Source organism: Aricia agestis, chromosome 9 (assembly GCF_905147365.1).
Source record: "Aricia agestis chromosome 9, ilAriAges1.1, whole genome shotgun sequence".
Classification (NCBI taxonomy): domain Eukaryota; kingdom Metazoa; phylum Arthropoda; class Insecta; order Lepidoptera; family Lycaenidae; genus Aricia; species Aricia agestis.
In genome coordinates this window covers 14,333,676-14,352,932 of record NC_056414.1, presented here as the reverse complement: position 1 = coordinate 14,352,932, position 19,257 = coordinate 14,333,676, and the positions used below count along the sequence as shown (strand labels likewise).

The window sequence follows — 19,257 nt, the reverse complement described above, 5'->3', positions numbered from 1 at the left end:
CATAGGAATTAAGATTGGGTAGTTTGGTATTATAACTTTGGTATGATTACCGTCGTTATCTTTCAAACATTTATGCCCCTTTTACTCGACGCAACCAGTGTTTCCACAAGCAATAAGCATTCAATACAACCCTTTCTTATTCTATGTGTCATCGTCACAATTTGCAGATACAGCATAGAGCAGTTTGCCACCAAAAGCAACGACGTGGTGAGCTACCTCAACATCACAGCGGTGCGTGCGGAGGACGGTGGTCTGTACACCTGCCGTGCCGCCAACTCGCTTGGCGATGTTGCACATACCTCCCGACTCAACATATACGGTATGATACCTCCACGTGCTTTTAAAGAATCAGTCCAAAAGAATCCAACATCAAAATAGGTTTTGGAACGATTTATGATTATCTATGGCTGCTGATATTAATATGTTTTACGAATTTGTGTTAGATCTATTATATCTAGCCTTACACGCTTTTAGTCAGATGTAAGTGCTTGATTTTATGTTCCATCAAGTCATTCTGTGTTTTAGGACCCCCATACGTAAGGTCTATTGGGCCAGTGCGAGCGGTGGCTGGTCGAGAGTTGGTGCTATTTTGTCCTTACTCGGGATACCCCATTAGGTGAGTTGACTTACACATAGAGTATTTTGCTCTATATACTAATCCTGCATCTAAAAACAGCGGAGTAATCGTTGAACATTCAAAAAAATATCATGTAACCTCCACCTCTTTGGAAGTTGGTTAAAAAGTAACATATTTGATGGTTTGTAGCTCAGTAACGTGGGAGAGAGATGGAAGCCAGGTAGAGTGGGACAACAACGTTGACGGCGCCCTGCGTATAACGAAGGTGGAGTCTTCTAACGCTGGCGCCTACACCTGCACAGTGATGGGCCCGCACGGGGAGATAGCCCGGCGAGAGCTGCAGCTTATTGTTAGCAGTAAGTAGCTTTTATAATGCTGACAGAGAAAACTAAACAATTGGATGATACACCAGTATCGGAAGAATAACAAGCTATCTCTTACTTTTGGGTAACTTGTATGTGGGATCAATTGCAAATTATAAATCGGGAATAAACTTAAAAGTTAAGCCTCCATTAAAACCTACCTTTTTTCAGACCCACCAGAGATAGAGCCATTTTCGTTCTCTGCTAACCTTCAGGAGGGCAAGAGAGCCCAAGTGAGCTGTAGCGTAACATCAGGAGACATGCCCGTCCACTTCACATGGCTCAAGGATAACGGACCTATACCGTCTTCATTACAGGTGTGTTTATTGTTTGCTTGGTAAAACCTTAGGTTTTGACGTCGATATCAAGACCAACATTGATGCCTTATGAAATAATCTTGAAAGCCTCCTAATATAATGGTTAAAGCAAATAAAATTGTATAGGTGGAAGAGCGGCAAGCGGATTTTTTCAGCAACCTTGTATTCAAGGAGGTATCGGCCCGTCACAGCGGCCTGTACACGTGTGTCGCATCCAACAGTGCGGCCAAAGTTAACTATACCGCTGAGCTCGTTGTCAAAGGTAAAGCCGCTTACTGCACAGACCGGCACAGCACAGAGCACAGCACAGAACGTAGCGCACAGTGCACAGAGCACCCTTAGTCTATAACGCTTGAAAAGATAGGGAATCAACGAAATCGTACCTTGATGTTTCGCTTGCCAGATCCAAGCGCTGGGTTAACCACAAAAGAAATCATTTCACTATATTGTGTTACATTCATCCTTGTTTTACTGCTTAATGTACAATATCAACTTTCTGTTTTGCGACGATGGATTACAGATGGCTAATGGCTAAAATGGTAATTGAAATTTTTATTTCATTTTGATTTTTTGGCGTAAGTATAATGTAAACAAAATCGTTTCATTAGTCTTAATTCAATATAAATATTATGTTGATTGGAATGTGGAAACAAATTTCAATAATTATTGTATTATACTGATCGATAAATATAGGTCAACCAGAATCTGATGGCAAAAAATGGAAAAAAGAAATTGACGCTACCAAACCTGGAGAAATTATTGAAGCAAAACGTTTGATACTTTTTTTTTCTTAGGTATAGCGACTGATTCTGTGCGTGATCTAATATTTAATGATTAAGGATATTTTTTGAAAATCTCCCATCCAAATTTGCCATGAGATTCTAGTAGACCTATATTCATTGATTTGATCGTTTTCAAAATTCTTCACGAAAGTTTAACGTTACTGTTTTTTATGATTGTTAATTGTTATTATGTTTAGAAGTAGTTGTTTCTAATGTTATTCAGCTGCAAGGATGGGTAATTAGTTAAGGTTAATATAATGTGCACCTTATTTTTATTACAACTTTGGGTTAAGATTATCCAAAAGAAATGATCAAAAAGGTTAATATATTGTTGTGTTTGTTAGCTGTGGTTCTTGATTGTTATTTAACTAATTATATGACCTGAGTAGTCGAAAATGATCCAAATATAAAAACCATAATCTTATGTGTTAATTCCAAGTTAGTGCTAATGATGGCGCTCACTCAGTCGCGAATCGCGCTAGAGCAATAATTTACTTGTGCTGTTCTGCGTTCATAAAGTTTGGTTTTGTATTTCATGCGGCAGTATCCCCCAAGTGGGTATCGGAGCCGACGGACGCGGCGGTACTGGCGGGGGAGCCCCTTGCTTTGCACTGCCAGACAACTGGCTCGCCCACACCACACGTTGTCTGGATGAAACAGAGGGGTAACTACTGCAGCAATGTCTACATGTTCTTGTAATCATAAAATATAAGTTTACTGCACGCTCTATAGGCCTCTACTCCTAGTAAATAATTTTATATTGATATAAAGCGGTTAAATACCTAGTAAAATTACGTTACAAGCACGTAACAAGTAATTTTACCACCGTCACATTGTGCAAACAAAGTAACTTAAAGTATTGCTTATTTGTACTGCTGAACTGAAAGCATAAATGCCTTGTTTCAGCTGGTACGGGATCGGATTTTGCGCCGCTGGTTAACCTGGGCGGGCGGTTTCAGTTGCTAAGCAACGGCACGCTGTGGATCGAGGCGGCGCTGCCCTATGATGAGGGCCACTACATGTGCAAAGCAGAAAACGGTGTCGGCACTGCACTGACTAAGAACATCTTCGTCGCTATCAATGGTAAGAACTTACTTGGGAAAGAAAAGCGTATATTATATTATACAAGAGTAGTCCTCGACGATTAACGTATCAGCTACATTTGTCGCGGTATTACAATTCCAAAGGGCCACAGATGGATTAACTGGGTAATGAGCTGCAAACAAAAGTTTCTATACTTAATATTTTGGATACGAAGGTGTGTCCGTCTGTCGATCTATCGTTGTTATTGCAACAGTTCTATATTTCCAGAGCCAGCGCGTTTCGAAGTGACTTCCCACAATGTATCCGCGCGGCGAGACACGGGCGCCACGCTGTCGTGCGAAGCGCGCGGTGACGCTCCATTGCGGCTCACCTGGACCAGAGATTCCGCGCCTCTTGACTTGGCCACTTACAGGTAACTCCAGAAGATGTAGATATCAATGTTAAAATCGGGACGCGCGTGATAGAGGGACGTTGGCCAAGCGTTTCTTTCACTTGCTCTTGAATATTACTTCTAAAGTTGCACATTCCTCAGGCTAAGTATATCGGAGGCAAAGACGGAGGGCGGTCTGCGCTCGCAGCTGCACATCAGCCGCGCCGACCGCCGCGACTCCGGCGTCTACAAGTGCCAGGCCGTCAACGCGTACGGGCACAGCGACCATTACATATACCTGTCCGTCCAAGGTAACATTTTTTTTATCGGGCGTTGGCCCACCACACATTCCCACCACTGTTATCTCCTGTGTCACCAGGATCGACAGCGGTATCCAACCACGAAAACCCTTTGATATGATCTCGGGGGAGCCCGAGGGACATGCTAAAACTGTCTTGGGACCCGCAACGAAATTAATCAGAAGAAAATAGGAGGCCAAGGTAACAGTATCTTCTGGCTAAGCAGTACCTTCATGTCGAAGATGTAAGGGCTAATGTTGTAAAAACTGAGAGTCTTGATATTATCTCTGCATGAACGGCTGTCCTATTTTTCTTTCTCTTTAAAAATAAAATAAAAAATACTACAAACTACCTACTTATTGGTGTAACCACTTTATGGGTAGTAGGAGGTAAAACTGAATATTTTACTAGATTTTTTTATTACAATCTCAACTCTATTAGAATTATACATCGAGATCATAACTATTGCTTATCAATCTACGAATCGACTAGAGCTGCTGCTAACGAATATAGCCCGTCAGAAAACCTCAAAATACCTTGACCACCGCGCTATAATTTATTTAAAATTCTGTCCGTTAGAAAAACCCGAAACGCCTCAATCGCTCTCGGTGACGGAGATCACATCGCGCGGCGTGCGGTTATCCTGGAGTCAGGGGTTCGACGGCAACTCGCCGCTGCGCGCGTACTCGCTGCAGTACTGCGCGTTGGCGGCCGGCGCGCACCCCGCGAGATGGGACACGGCTATAACGCTCAACGTGTCTGTGCCCGACGCGCCGGTGGTACATTCGTCCCATGATGCGCCGCACGATCATGTCACGTGAGTACCTTTGTTGTCTGGAGCTGGATACTGTGAAGAGATGGATAGGGGAGACCGGAGAAGAATTGCTTAGTTCGGTGAAATCAGAATGTATGAGCCCTTTTTATTAACGTTCATCTTTAACATACCTCGACCCTTGCTTAATAACTTGTCACGTGGTAAGGCTTCTTATATTGGCCATTTAGCGCCATATTATAGACAATACCATGACCACGAATTTCACAGTTTTGACTATAGGAGCTTCATACAGGACTTCATTTTGAATATCAATATCAAGCTCTTTGCTTCATCATTTGTAATAACTACATTATACTATATCAGAGTTGATTCTTAGGCAGATGGGGGACCTACGTAGTAGTCACAACTCACGTTGCGTCAAAAACAGCCTACTTAAATTGACATGATCCGACCAAATGACGTTGGTCTGTCAACTGCGTAGGAATCAATTTCCTCGATGGGTACATACAATTTATGGCTATTTAATTTCTCAGGCTAACAAAGAAAGGCAACATACACTACGAAGCAGTGCTGGGCGGGCTGAGACCGCACACCGCGTACATGATCCGCGTCGCCGCCGCCAACGCTATCGAGCGCAGCGCTTTCACCGAGCCCGTCGTCGTCAAGACCCAGGAGGAAGGTAACGATTTATATGCAGTTTAGCGTTGGGGCAATTAACATGGTATCGTAACGGTAAGGTGGACGGTAGGAGTGGTGGGACCATACAGTACGTTGACACTTGTTCCTAAGCTAAAAAATTTACGAGCTATTGAAGAATTCATAATAATATCCTGCATCCATGCCTGCTTATAAATCTTTAACTATTGGGATGCGGGATCCTAGCTGCTATGCTTTATGATGAGGCAAAACAAATTGGCATACCTATGTTACCTATGTACCTATTATGCTGAAATAAGTTCCCAACAGATTTCATTTTACATTGGCTTAACAAGAACATCACGTTAACAGCACCATCCGCGGCCCCCGGCGGCGTGACCGTGTCAGCTGGGGCGGCGGGTGAGCTGGCGGTGTCTTGGCGGACACCACCACGCGACACCTGGCATGGCGAGCTACTGGGCTACTCCGTGCTGTGCTCCGAACTGGGGCCGGATGGCACACCTGTGCCTAATTCTACGCGGTGAGTACGACGGGACAAACATGGAAAGGGCACTCGATTATCAGGAAATAAATCGTAGTCTTTTGAACTGGAAGGTTTCCTACGTGTTTTTTTAAATCTGATCTTTGTTTGAAACATTTTACTATACAAACTCGTGTCTAACCCTAGGCAAGTAGGCATATATTTTTATAGAGAGGAAAAAGGACCAAACATGCCACGCAACGATCAGCAAGAAGATTAAGGAAGTCACAAAATATGCGTAAATCTTTTGAACTTGCTAATTTGCTAGGTGTTGATAGAATGATAATGTTACATTATTGTAGCAATTAATCAACAAAACAGCCTAAAAGATTGTTGTTATTATTTCACCTGTGTACACAAAAATTATAACTTTCATATCAACAGCACGCTGACAGTGAATGGGTGGTCTTCGACGGAGCTGAGTCTGTCGGCACTGAAGAAGTTCACGCGGTACGAGGTACGCGTCCGCGCATTTAACGCTGTGGCTGCTGGGCCCGCTTCGCCGCCCATCGCTGCCACCACGCTCGAAGGAGGTATGTTGAATATTCAAGAAATAGTAGAGGAAATAGTCGCACGCACACAAACATCGTACCAAAGTCTGGCAACATGCACAGCGAAGCGGCAACGCCGCACCGCTTTGCCGGACGGTGCGGCGAGCACCACACCCCGAGCCACACCGAGCCGAAGTCTGCCGAACTGAAACGACATTAGACGAATGTTAGGTTTTCATTACTTTCTTCATTCTTGATTCGGTCACCGCTCTCAATGCCCGCGATAAAAGCTATAACAATAGCTTAAAAGGATAATTGTCCTAACTAAAGTTATGTATTCTTCGCGTTGGCAAATCCTTTAACGCCTCCGTGGTCTAGTGGTATAGTCGGTATAGAGCGCGGCTCTTGACTCGGAGGTCATGGGTTCGATTCGCGCGTTGGAAACATGTAAATTCCATGTTTGGTTAGGAGTTTAGGACAATGCAGGCTGATCACCTGATTGTCTGACAAATAAGATGATCCATGCGTCGGATGGGCAATAGGCATGTAAAAAGTCGGTCCTGCGCTTCGATCACTGTATATTAGTGATCGAAGGTCCTGCGCCTGATCTCTCGCCGGTCGTGTCGGTCTTCCGTCCCACTGAGTTATGAGAGTAAAGGAATAGAGAGTGCTCTTGTGTACTGCGCACACAGTACACACTTGGGCACTATAAAATGACTCCTGCGTAACTGGCCTGGTTTCAATGAAACCGGCCACCGTCACCGAAACCGGTGTGGGAGCTATAATTATTATGTATTCTTTTATCCTTTATCAGTGTGCAAGTTCTTGTGTAATGTAGAAGTAAATGACTAATTGCAGTGCCAGAGGCAGCGCCAACCCGCGTGTCCTGTTCGGCGCTGTCGTCGACGAGCGTGAAGGTGTCGTGGGGTCCGCCGCCGGCCGGCCAGCGCGGTGGAATCGTCCAGGGGTACAAGGTCATATACGCACCGCTCACTACGCTACACGGTAAGTAGGAGGAGAAAGTTTATTTTTATAGTCTGTGGCTGGAAGCTGGTATTGGTCGACGCAAGACCTGCAAATGGCGAATTGGAAATTAGGCACTTCATATCATAAAGTATCAAAATATATATGAAATCCTGTACCTCATCTTCCATCAGAGAGCTTTCCCGCGTTCAAGCGTTCTGCGTTCACATTTTACGTTCGAGTGATCAGTCACACAGGTGACAGGAGCAATTCTGACGCGGTCAGAACGGTCCCTGTGTGGGTATATGACATATTATACTATGTCAATAATGTCACGAATTTACGATACATATAACATATTACATACATTGTATAATATGTAATACTAGCTGTCCCGGTGAACTTCGTGTCACTTTAAAACCTTCCCTGGACATCTACGAATATTTTAAGACTAAAATTAGCCCAATCCGTTCAGCCGTTTTCGAGTTTTAGCGTTACTAGCACAATTGAAAATCCATTAAGTATTGTTTTTAGACTTTTTCAGGAAATTTTAATATTTTTTTTGAATTTTTCTGTCCGTAAGAACCATCCTCATACTTCAAGGAATATTTTAAAAAAAGGTTTAGCGAAATCGGTCCAACCGTTCTCGAGTTTTGTTGTTTTTAGACTTTTTCAGGAAATTTAATTATTTTTTTTTTAGAATTTTTGTCTCCGTAAGAACCATCCTCGTACTTCAAGGAATATTTAAAAAAAAGAATTAGCGAAATCGGTCCAACCGCTCTCGAGTTTTGCGCTTAGCAACACATTCAGCGACTCATTTTTATATTAAAGATGTATCGTAAATTCGTAACTTCGCTTAGCTCGTCTTGGCAGGGGCACTACCGTGCACCCACTACCCAGATACAACAAAAATAATGCAAAACTGACCGCTTTAAGTTTGAACGTTTGACCGCGTGACCGCTCTCTGTCTGATAAGGTCTCTAGTAATTGCATTGAATAAACTTACAACTTGGAAATCTATAACAGCTAAATGCTAAAATAACTGCTAAATGATTTATTTATCTTTGAATCAAATTCCAGGTGAAGCAGCCGAGATAAAGCGCGTTAGCACAACAGAGACTTACTTGCACACGCTGCTCAAGTACACCAATTACTCGATCCAGCTGCTAGCCTACACCGGTGCGGGCGACGGTCAGCGCAGCGCACCTGTGTACTGCCGCACGGAAGAAGATGGTATAAAATATAATACCAGATGACGCCCACAACTCCGTTGCGCCAAAATGATTTCATCTCGCTGGAACTGTACATTTTACCGGGGTAAAAAGTATCATTTGTCCTTTTCCGGGACTCAAAGTATCTATATACCAAATTTAAGCAAAATCAATTGTTTGGGCATGTAGAGGTAACAAACAGACGTAGATGGACAGACAGACAGACACACTTTCGAATTTATAATATTAGTATAGAAGTATGGATATCTCTCGCTTAAGGAACTGGCGTAAACGTTAAAGGAGTTGGTGTACACTTGAAGTTGCCACTTGCCAAATACCCTTCATATTTTGGGGACATCAGTGAAGACTTGTTAAATTAGAAAATCTTGTAATATCTGCGAAGATAGGTCGGAGCGGAAATTAAATGCGGTATTTATTTTTTAGTACCATCTGCGCCAGAGAAGATCAAAGCTTTGCCACAGTCCACTGACTCGGTGCTCGTAAGCTGGCTTCCACCCGTCCACCCTAACGGCATCATTACACACTACACCGTCTACTACAGGGAGGCTGGACGGTAAGTAACGTCAGAAAGTAGCGGAAATATCCACTAGATTGACATGAATGGGCTGGTGTGTAAGTTACATAATGGGAACAAATATAATGACCACCAAAAAATGCACTGATACCCTAAACTTGTTTACCAAAAAAATAAACTAACACCAAAAAAATAAAGTCTAAAATTGCAATACTACCAGCTATTTTACTCATGACAACACTTCAAATTGTAATCGAACACCAAATATAGTAAATGATCACCAAATTAAGTAAATAATAATAATAATAATAAATCTTTATTTCAACCCAACAGGTTACAATTGAATTTAACTAAGTATTATATTTTCAAATTAAAATACTGAAAGATGAAAAAATGATCACCAAATATAGTAAATGACCACCAAATATAGTAAATGATCACCAAATATAGTAAATGATCTCTAAATATAGTAAATGATCACCAAATATAGTAAATGATCACCAAATCCTTGTGAGCAAATCTGCGATATTTCTGTCCAAATAAATCACTACGATTGACAAAGCATGTAAGCATTATTATTAACAAAATAGTCGGCCAAGTGTGAGTCGGACAAAATTAGACTTAAAATTGTGTTTTTGTATGGGAACCCCTTTTAAATTATTTATTATTATTATTATTACCTAATTATTGAAGTTAATATAATATAATCAAGGCCTTTGCGAAAATATCAACGTGCCTACCGGTTGCCGTTATTGATATCGAGCAAAAAAGGCCAAAAAAATAACGTTTGTTTTATGGGAGCCCCCCTTAAATAATAATTTTATTTTGTTTTAGTACTTGTTGTTATAGCGGCAACAGATATACATAATCTGTGAAATTTTTAGAAGTCTAGCTGGAGCGCTTCTTGAGATACAGCCTAGGCCCTGGAGAAAGACAGACGGACGGACAGACGGACAGACATCAAAGTCTCAGTAATAGAGTCCCGTTTTTAGGGTTCCGTACCCAAAGGGTACAAACGGGACTCTTTTACTAAGACTCTCGATGTCTGTCTGTCCGTTTATCTGTCTTCGTCTCTTTAATAGGATATTTGCTAAATGAAAATATATTTGGTTATAATTTTACATTAAAATGCTAACGCATAATGTAGGTGATCGTTTACTGCTTTTGGTTTAAGTAACAATGATTTATTTGGAGTTATTTTGCATAAATACGATAGCGAGATAATAAATCTTTGGTGATCATTTTACATTAAAATGCTAGTATTATGTTGGTGATCATTTACTAATTTGGGTGATCATTTTACTTTAAAATGCTAGTATAATGTTGGTGATCATTTACTAATTTTGGTGACCATTTACTTATTTTGGTGATCATTTACTATTTTTGGTTTTAAGATGTTAAATCTTTGGTTATCATTTTACATTAAAATGGTAGTCTGTATTTTGGTGATCGTTTACTATTTTTGTCTGTGAAATGTTACTATTTCTGGTGATCAGTTAATTATAAGCCTTACATACGAGCTACGCCAGGTGATGGTGACCGATGTTGATGTTGACGCTCATAGCTTTGAAGTTATTTGTGCCACAGTTCATACCCAAAATAGATTTTTATTTACCTGTTGTGCAGTTTATATTCCGCCTCATACTGATGAGAGTGAGTACATGGTAATGTTTAGTGTATTAGAAAAAATATGTATAAAATATGGTAAAAATTTCGTTATAATAGGCGATTTTAACTTGCTTTCGTGTAATATAAATGTAAGTAACTACTATGAATACTTTATGGCCTTTGGTGAATTCATTCAATATAACGCGGTGCCGAACTGCAACGATCGTCAACTGGACCTAGTACTGAGCGCGTTCGACGGCGTCTCCGTGAGCGCGGCGGACGAGGGGCTGGAGCCCGTGGACGCGTATCACCCGCCACTCGCAGTGCGCCTCGAGCTAGGCGGCCACGCGCCGCCCCCCGAGCCTGCGCGCCCGCCGCCATCACTCTCTCAGATAGCAGCGGAAAGTAAGCGTTGGAACTTTAACAAAGCAGACTTTTTTCGATTATATAATTTACTAAATGAAATAGACTGGTCCGAAATGTACAATCTAAGCGATCCTAATGTTGCGTTAAATCTTTTCTATGACAAAATTTATGAAGTTTTTGACATGTGTGTTCCACAGAAAAAATGCTATTTAGATTCTAGAAAGTATCCCCCTTGGTACACTGCTGTTATTATCAAAGATGTTAAACAGAAGTACGAATTACACAAAAAATACAAATCGAGTAAATCGCCTGCAGACTACTCGGCTTTCTCTCAGTGTAGGGCGAGAGTAAAAATCGAGACGGCTCGAGCTCATGATCGGTATTGCGAAAGGATACAAAGCCATCTGGCGGCGGATCCGCGGGCCTTTTGGAGTTACGTGAAATCCAGGAAAAGCAATTCGAGAACAAATAAGTTAGTAAGAAATGGTCGGCAATTGACCGAGCTCGAAGCCGCGAATGAGTTCGCTCGATATTTTTACTCTGTATACAATCCGGAGCCGCCGGAGCTGAGCGTGGGGGCGGCGAGCGCAGCGGCGTCGTCGGCGCCGGGCGCGCACGTGCAAATCACGCGGCTACGCCCTGGCGACGTGCGCCGCGCGCTCGACCGCCTGCCGCCCAAGCGGTCGGCGGGTCCAGATGGTATACCAGCATATATTTTCAAGGACTGCAGTAGAGTATTAGTTGAGCCTTTGACACACTTGTTTAATACGTGTATAGAAACCGCGCAGTTTCCCGAGCGCTGGAAACTATCGCGTGTTGTGCCGGTACCGAAAGGCGGGGGTGGCCCGGAACCCAGCGATTATAGGCCAGTGGCGATCCTCTGTACTCCAGCTAAGGTTTTTGAGTCGGCCATTCATCGTGACCTGTATACTCAGGTTTGTAGCCAGTTGAATGACGCTCAGCATGGTTTTCGTCCTGCGCGAGGAACGACAGGAAACTTACTGGACTTAATGACGCATCTAGTACCTGCTGTAGACGCTGGTGAACAGGTAGATGTGGCATACTTTGATTTTAGAAAGGCATTCGACACAGTCGACAATGACATTCTCTTGTCAAAATTGGCTGAAGCAGGTTGCGCCCCGCATACCCTGGCTTTCTTTGCTAACTATCTGCGGGATAGATGCCAATATGTGGATTGTGGCGGATGCTTTTCTGAATCGTATTTCACGAGATCTGGAGTGAGTCAGGGCAGCAATTTAGGTCCTCTTCTGTTCATTTTGACTTTGAATGACCTACCTGAAGTTGTAAAAAAAACGATAGCCTTACTGTTTGCTGATGACCTTAAAATCATAATGAAAATAATAGAGGACGCTGATCACATAAAATTGCAGCAGGATATTGACAGGATTGTGAAGTGGTCCATAGACAATAAGCTGTACTTCAACACGACTAAGTGCTGCGTATTGTCGTTCAGCCGCGCTCGCTCACCTCGTCAGCATCAATACTGCATAGAGGGAATACCACTAAAACGTGTCACTGAAATTAAAGATTTAGGAGTCAGCTTCACATCCGATCTAAACTTTAAAAAACATGTAGTTGAAGTATGTAAAAAGGCTTACCGCAATTTAGGGTTTCTGCTTCGGCAAGCGCATCACTTCTCTAACATCGCAGCTTTGAAAGCCCTCTATGAGGCTCTAGTGAAAAGCCACTTAGAAGGCAATGCCGTCATTTGGTCCCCGTACGAAGACAAGTACATTAAAATGCTAGACCGTATCCAGAACAAATTTGTGCGTTTCATATACCTCAAGAGGTACGGGGTTTACCCAGGTTACCCTTTACTGTATCCAACGCTATTTGTTCTGGGTATGGTCGGATATTACAAATTAGAAGCTAGGAGGGAAGTAGCTTTAGCTACTTATGTAGTTAAAGTTTTGCGCGGTGAAACGCACAATCCAGCTGTGCTGCAAGGAGCCAGACTGAGTGTGCCGGACGGGTACGCGGAGCGGCGGCGCCGACCGCCGCTACTGGAGGTGTCGCGCGCGCGCACCAACCTGCTGCGGATAGCCCCGCTCACGCGGGCGCTGCGGACGCTGAACACGGTCGCAAACACGGTCGATTTGTTTACGTGCTCATTGAATGAGTTCACCAAGGTCACATATTGTGTAGCAAGTAAGCTAGAATATAATTTTATGTAAGAAATAGTAACGCTCTATTGTATTAGGTTTTAACCTGTAATGATAGTTGTGATTTGTAATAAATAAATAAATAAATAAATACATAATTCTAGCGTTAAACGGCGCTTGCTTTGTTGTCGCTAAATCGTGAGGGTTCATTTACTACGTTTATTTACGTTTTTACAAACTACGCATAAGGTAAACACTGGAGTATAAAAAAATGTATTGGTGTTAAGAGTATTTTACAATCAGCCGATTACTGTACCTACTCGGTAGTCGGTACTCCTTACTTTCAACGTAACGTCTAACTTCAATTTATTTATTATTATTGACTTTTCAGCTTAGGCAAGCACTCGCACGTGACAGTGCCCGGTACAGCATCTCCTGAGTCTGAGCTGCTACAGCCAGTTCGTGGGCTACGCGAACACCAGCTGTACGAGTTCTGGGTATCAGCGACCACTGCTGTGGGCGAAGGCGACTCCACGTTGGTGGTTGGCCAGGGACCTAGCGCTAGAAGTGAGTAAAAGAACATTTTGCACTGCTAAATTCAAGCTGTAGCTACAATGATGAAATACTCAAAGCAGATAAGTATGTTACTACCGCGCGCGTTGTGAAGATTCAAATACGGCCCAATTGGGCCGTCTGTTGTTTAGTCTGCATCGAGCGCAGTCACGAACGTGCCGCGTCTTGTCTTACCTACATAAATTGAAAATGACGTCGTGCGCGTTTCGAAAATGTACCAATTATGACTCATAAAAAAACAAAACATGGAATCTCTTACCACATTGTCTTGATTGCAATAAATAACTCGATTATTAACATTTTCAATAATTTTTTCGAACAATCTGGAAAAAATTGAATTTTCGTCATAGCTCAGGCGAAGAGAGAGACAGCGATACGATTCGATGTTTAAAAATAGAACTGTCTCTTTTATGTAAATGGTTTTTCGTATCTTTTGTTTCACTTATCTGTCAAATTTGTCAATGTTTGCAATTTCGAATTTGAAAATTGTTCGGAAGAGATTTAAGCCGGAAAATAGTATGGACGTAACAGATCTGTATAAGTAGAACATCATTGTGTAGCTAGGTATATTAATATGCTTTAGCTATAATGTCATTTGAATTTTGAATATAGAACGCCGCCATTTTTTCTATGACGTCACAGTTCCGGCGCGCATCGCGTCGTTCGGCGGCTCCCGCGCGGTGGGCGCGGGGCGGGGGGCGGTGCTGGCGTGTACCGCTGTCGGTGCGCCGCCGCCGCGCTCGAGGTGGACGCATGCCCGCGCGCCCGTCACACACCACAGATACTACCAGGTCACGCGCGCGGGGCATCTGCATATACGAGGTATAGTGGAGGCTCTTACAGATGGTTTTCTTTATGGAATATGATAAAATTTCGAAAAACTTTCAGCATGCGAACAAGATACTTACCTAGGTTTGGTGAGACTTAATTTACGTTTTAGGTTATGTTCGAAACATTATCTAATAGTTACAATAATATCATTGACGCAATAAAAACCATTAAACTAAAAATGTATGATATGAAAAAGCCACCATAATATCTTTTTGAGATCATAAAATATGAACGCTTCTGAATTGCTTCTTAAGTTGTTTGATTAACTTTTACTAACTATGAACATTACACTTTACAGAAGTGAACGAGCAATCAGTGGGCAACTTCACTTGCACGGCGACGAACACGCTGGGCGAGGACTCTGTGGTGTACACGGTAACGGCCGTACTCCCGCCCGGCGCGCCAGCGCTGTCCCTGCAGTACACTACTGCTACCAGCATCAAGCTGCACTGGCGCCTGCCCCCTGACTCACAGCCAGTACTCGGTAATAATAGCTTTATGCTTTGATTACCTATATAGTGTAGTATATAATCAAAGGCTTTATGCCTATTGTAGCTTAGTGACAAGATCTAAGTTGGATCTCAATCTAAATTTCTAAATTATTGACGACGATCTCAGGTATCGTAAGAGTGGGATCCGAGCTTATACTATACCATATTTAGATGCTTCATTCATAACACTCTCAATAGAAAGAATTTGCTCAAAGATATAATATTATTATCGAACCCTCTTTTCCTACCTTAATAACTAATTGATATTCTCTTCAAGGTTACATACTCCACTACAAAGAGAACTCCTCAAGCGAGTGGCGTACAATTGAGCTCTCTCCAGAGCTGAGCACATACACCATGGACACGCTCAAGTGCGGCACGACGTATAACGCCAAGATACAAGCGCAGAACAAGGTGTCTCTCGGCCCGCCTAGCGAGACCCTCACTGCTACTACTCGAGGAGGACGTAAGTGTGATTTTACAGCATAAAATAAACAAGATAGAGAAATGAAGCTGTCACAAAAGATTCATTAAATAGAGAAAAAAACCTGACCACTGCTGTTAGCGCACCACCGCATGCCACCTGCTAACCATTCATCCGATGTACCTATAATTATTATAACTATATACTGGATATAAGAACTTTCTACATGTGCCCAAAATTAACTTAGCTATATTATTGACGAGCGATTTAAGCATTAACTAACTGTCCACAATGTTACAGGTCCAAAACCTCCTAAGCCCGAGGAACACGTCCACACCAACTCGACCGCTATCAAAGTGAACTTCTATGCGTGGCGAGACGGCGGGTGTCCCATACTGGGATTCCGGGTCACCTACCGCCGCGCGGGCGATGAGCACTGGATAAAGGTATCTTTATACGGCTGTTATCTATCTAATTGAAATAAAGTTATACTATATAGTATAACTTTAGGATTCTTCAAACGTCGTTTTCATATGAAAACGACGTTTGAAGAATCCATTGTCACCAAATTGTAATGTAAAAGTATAAACAGAAGACCACACTTCACACTTCACAGGTAGTGCAGTGTGGTGTCGCATAGTGCGGGCTTACCTTGAACGTGTTGCTTTGTTGTCTTTGTCAAACATTGCTTCATGGAAAACATGTTACCTAACAGTCAGATGGTGACGGTTGAAAAATGGCCACAACGCACGAAATCTACTTATTTTGTTGTCAGGCTGGCGACTCACCGAGCGCAACGAGCCACGTGCTGGGCGATCTGTCGCCGGGCACGTGGTACGAAGTCGCGGTGGAGGCGTGGAGCGATGCGGGCGGGGAGCGCGTCGCGCTGCTAGCTGATACACATACGCTGGCTGGAGGTAAAGTTTGGGAATTACCCTCTCATATAGATATAGTTAGGTGTTAGGAGTCAGGACTATTAAATAGGTTAATATGTAAGGATCTCTTTCATAGACACTTTGGGATAAACTCTGAATGGACTGCTCGTATATTAAACCGGCATGCTAACATAAGCAGCTTCTGCTTTTCAAACAAGATTTGATCGATTATGAAGATATAGTGTTCCTGCAAACAACAAGCTAATAAGAGCCTCCCACTTGTAAGATAAACTTTGATCGATATGATTGACTGATGGTTGGAATTGTTCTTGTCACTTTGCGACAACGTAAGGCGATGATTAATGACACTCAGTAGTAAAAAACAGCATTATATTATAATATGCCTTCCTACATACCCATAATCTCCGACATGACGTCATAATATGTTACAGGCCGCATCCCACCGCTACAAGTCACCAGTACGCCAGTCGGAAGCGCGCGGTCCGCAGCACTGCGCACGGTCCTCGTATCGTGTGCTGCGAGCGCGCTCGTCATTGTTGCAGCGCTCGGAGCGTTGCTGTGTCTGCTGCACGGCAAGCGGAAGTAAGATTATTCTTAGAGTCAGGGCTACTGTCTCGAACATGGCAGCTGGATTTGTTTCTGCCACTTTGCTCAAAGCAGCAAACTCATCACTTACATCTCTTTTGTTGCTATCTCTGTCTTTCACTCTCACTAGTAGGTATTTGGCCAATGATTGTTCATCACTTGTTTCTTTTAAACGGGCGTTGGCCCACCACACTTTCCCACCACTGTATCTCCTGTGTCGCCAGGATCGACAGCGGTATCCAACCACGAAAACCCTTTGATATGATCTCAGTCTGAGGGAAATGCTAAATGTTAAATGCTATTCACCGCTTACTAATTTTTGTTTCAGCTTGTTCAGACTACCTGTCGAATGCAGTTGTCAAGCACAATACTTACTACCTATCTTTGATTTAACGTTCATCCGTTACCTAATTCCCTTACTTTTTTTCAGATTATTATGTCTGTCGAACGATCACTACCTGCGCGACAACAGAAAGCTGAGCGAGAGCAACGAGGCCGAGCGGGAGAAGCTGCGGGACGGGCACAAGCTGTACTCCTCCTCATCCATCAACGGCAACGAGAAGTCTAATGATGACTCCTCAGGTAGAATATCTGCTCAGTATTATTTATTTTTGAAGTGAAAACTTCTTTAGCGGCGTTGAGCACTTTTGTGGGATGGCTAAAAACTGTGAAACTCGCGTCAGATTCTCGTGCTGATCGAAAAACCGTAATACGGTTGGAGAGTAGTGTTTTAAAATCGAAATCGATTAATCGAACAATCGATTGTTTTTTTCGATTGTCGATATTTTTTAATCGATTGTAAGGGTTTCGATTAATTAAAAAAAACGATTTTTTAAAAATCGATTTTTATTAAAAATGGGTTAAAAATTTAATCGATTGTAAGGGTTTTTCGTTCGATTAATCAAAAAAATCGATGTTTTTAAAAAATCGATTTTCATCTAAAATGAGTGAAAAAAATAATGCACAACGTTAATAATCAAGTTTTCACTTCAGCCGGCACTTTACTAAGATTATTGTACCCAGTTTAAACACCCCACAAATCCACGCGTCCACTGGGTCGGAATCGGAGCGTACGGTGCGGACGGAGCGTCGTCATTTATAGATATAGTAAATTGGCAGGCGCAGAAATGACGTTCCAGTGCAGGCAGTACCATAGAAATCAATACAAAGCAACAAATCCGTCCGCTGTGTACGCTCCGATTCCGATCCGCTGGACGCGCAGCTTAAAGCTGCGTTTCCACTTTCCACCAAAGTTGCGTAGCAAAGAAAGTGTTTTTCAGATCCAATAGAATAGCTGCCGTTAGGGGTCAAGTAAATAAAGCGATTCTTTTACTTTTCCAAAATAGGGATAACCTGTGTATGCGAGCATCGTAGCTCCTGAATAGATGAAGCTTATGTTTTAAAACCTTTTTATTTATCCTGACAGGATCAAGTGCTTTTAATCACCGGCTCACCCACTGCTTGGTGATAATGGGGCTACATAAACATACTATTGTGGCGGTACCCACAATTAGCGCGCAATGCAGAAATGCATTGCGCTATCGAAGTTTTATAAGTACATGGGTAATTGGGTATACAGGTTGTAACAAAACTAATTGATAATACTTAAGGATGTGTATGTGTTCCTTGTAGAGAGTTGACTGAAAGTAGCAGCGCTGAAAGAGCAATTTTTTTTGTGATTTGTATGGGCATTGGGCACGCGCCCTAACGTCACGGGTTTCCCGGTACTAAAGTGAAAAAAAATTACAGCGCTGCTACTTTTATAGTCTAAAGTAATATAATTATCACTTAGTTTTGTTACATTCTGTATATACAATAGCTGAAATCAATCACGTAGGCTCTAAGTTTTAAGATTGGTTACCTTTACTAGCGGAGCTCTACGAGATCAGTCCGTACGCGACGTTCGGCGGCGCGGGCGCGGTCCACGCGCTACAGTTCCGCACGCTCGCACGGAGAGACGACGACGCCGCGCCGCCGCACCGCCGCCGCCGGCGCGCCTGCGATCACTACAGATACGGTAATGCATCCGTGGTCCAGTGGTTCAGAGCGCGGCTCATGACTCGGAGGTCGCAGGTTCGATTCCTGCGTTGGAAACATATTATTTCCAAGTTTTTTTAGGACAATGCAGACTGATCACCTGATTGTCTGACAAGTAAGATGATCTCGCCGATTACGTCGCGTTATATTGTATGCGTTTGACATTGCAGGCATAATCATGCGGAACTTCGGCCGCGTTTTTTCGGCCTAGTGTGTTTAGACACAAGGTTCAATGGTGTTATTCGAACACAATAACGCCGCCCCTGCCGCCCCCCCTAGGACGCCCTAGGACGCTGCCACCCATTATGCGGGGCTAAAATGGTCACATTTAGCAATTGCTCTCAATCAATTCAGCAAATGAACTGTCAAAACTGTCAAACTGACAAATGTCAAATTAGTACGAATTACTAGATATTAATT

The 19,257-nt window shown here is 42.8% G+C and overlaps 1 protein-coding gene across 3 annotated transcripts in view; it reads left to right on the top strand.

Moving 5' to 3' along the window:
* LOC121730065 (Down syndrome cell adhesion molecule-like protein Dscam2) overlaps positions 1 to 19,257 on the top strand; it is a 139,583-nt gene that overhangs the window by 115,745 nt on the left and 4,581 nt on the right. For all 3 annotated transcript variants that reach the window (XR_006036067.1, XM_042118864.1, XM_042118865.1), the window contains exons 11-35: positions 168 to 319; positions 526 to 616; positions 767 to 933; positions 1,111 to 1,256; positions 1,383 to 1,518; positions 2,583 to 2,702; positions 2,945 to 3,121; positions 3,350 to 3,494; positions 3,615 to 3,763; positions 4,331 to 4,568; positions 5,060 to 5,205; positions 5,535 to 5,703; positions 6,088 to 6,236; positions 7,053 to 7,199; positions 8,238 to 8,390; positions 8,813 to 8,942; positions 13,392 to 13,567; positions 14,216 to 14,395; positions 14,703 to 14,888; positions 15,173 to 15,361; positions 15,620 to 15,765; positions 16,095 to 16,236; positions 16,647 to 16,797; positions 17,231 to 17,382; positions 18,671 to 18,817. Coding sequence is in view for 2 of the 3 variants with exons in the window: in XM_042118864.1 (XP_041974798.1) it covers positions 168 to 319; positions 526 to 616; positions 767 to 933; positions 1,111 to 1,256; positions 1,383 to 1,518; positions 2,583 to 2,702; positions 2,945 to 3,121; positions 3,350 to 3,494; positions 3,615 to 3,763; positions 4,331 to 4,568; positions 5,060 to 5,205; positions 5,535 to 5,703; positions 6,088 to 6,236; positions 7,053 to 7,199; positions 8,238 to 8,390; positions 8,813 to 8,942; positions 13,392 to 13,567; positions 14,216 to 14,395; positions 14,703 to 14,888; positions 15,173 to 15,361; positions 15,620 to 15,765; positions 16,095 to 16,236; positions 16,647 to 16,797; positions 17,231 to 17,382; positions 18,671 to 18,817 (3,884 nt within the window). In the remaining variant the exon portion in view is untranslated. The remainder of the gene's footprint in view (positions 1 to 167; positions 320 to 525; positions 617 to 766; positions 934 to 1,110; positions 1,257 to 1,382; positions 1,519 to 2,582; positions 2,703 to 2,944; positions 3,122 to 3,349; positions 3,495 to 3,614; positions 3,764 to 4,330; positions 4,569 to 5,059; positions 5,206 to 5,534; positions 5,704 to 6,087; positions 6,237 to 7,052; positions 7,200 to 8,237; positions 8,391 to 8,812; positions 8,943 to 13,391; positions 13,568 to 14,215; positions 14,396 to 14,702; positions 14,889 to 15,172; positions 15,362 to 15,619; positions 15,766 to 16,094; positions 16,237 to 16,646; positions 16,798 to 17,230; positions 17,383 to 18,670; positions 18,818 to 19,257) is intronic.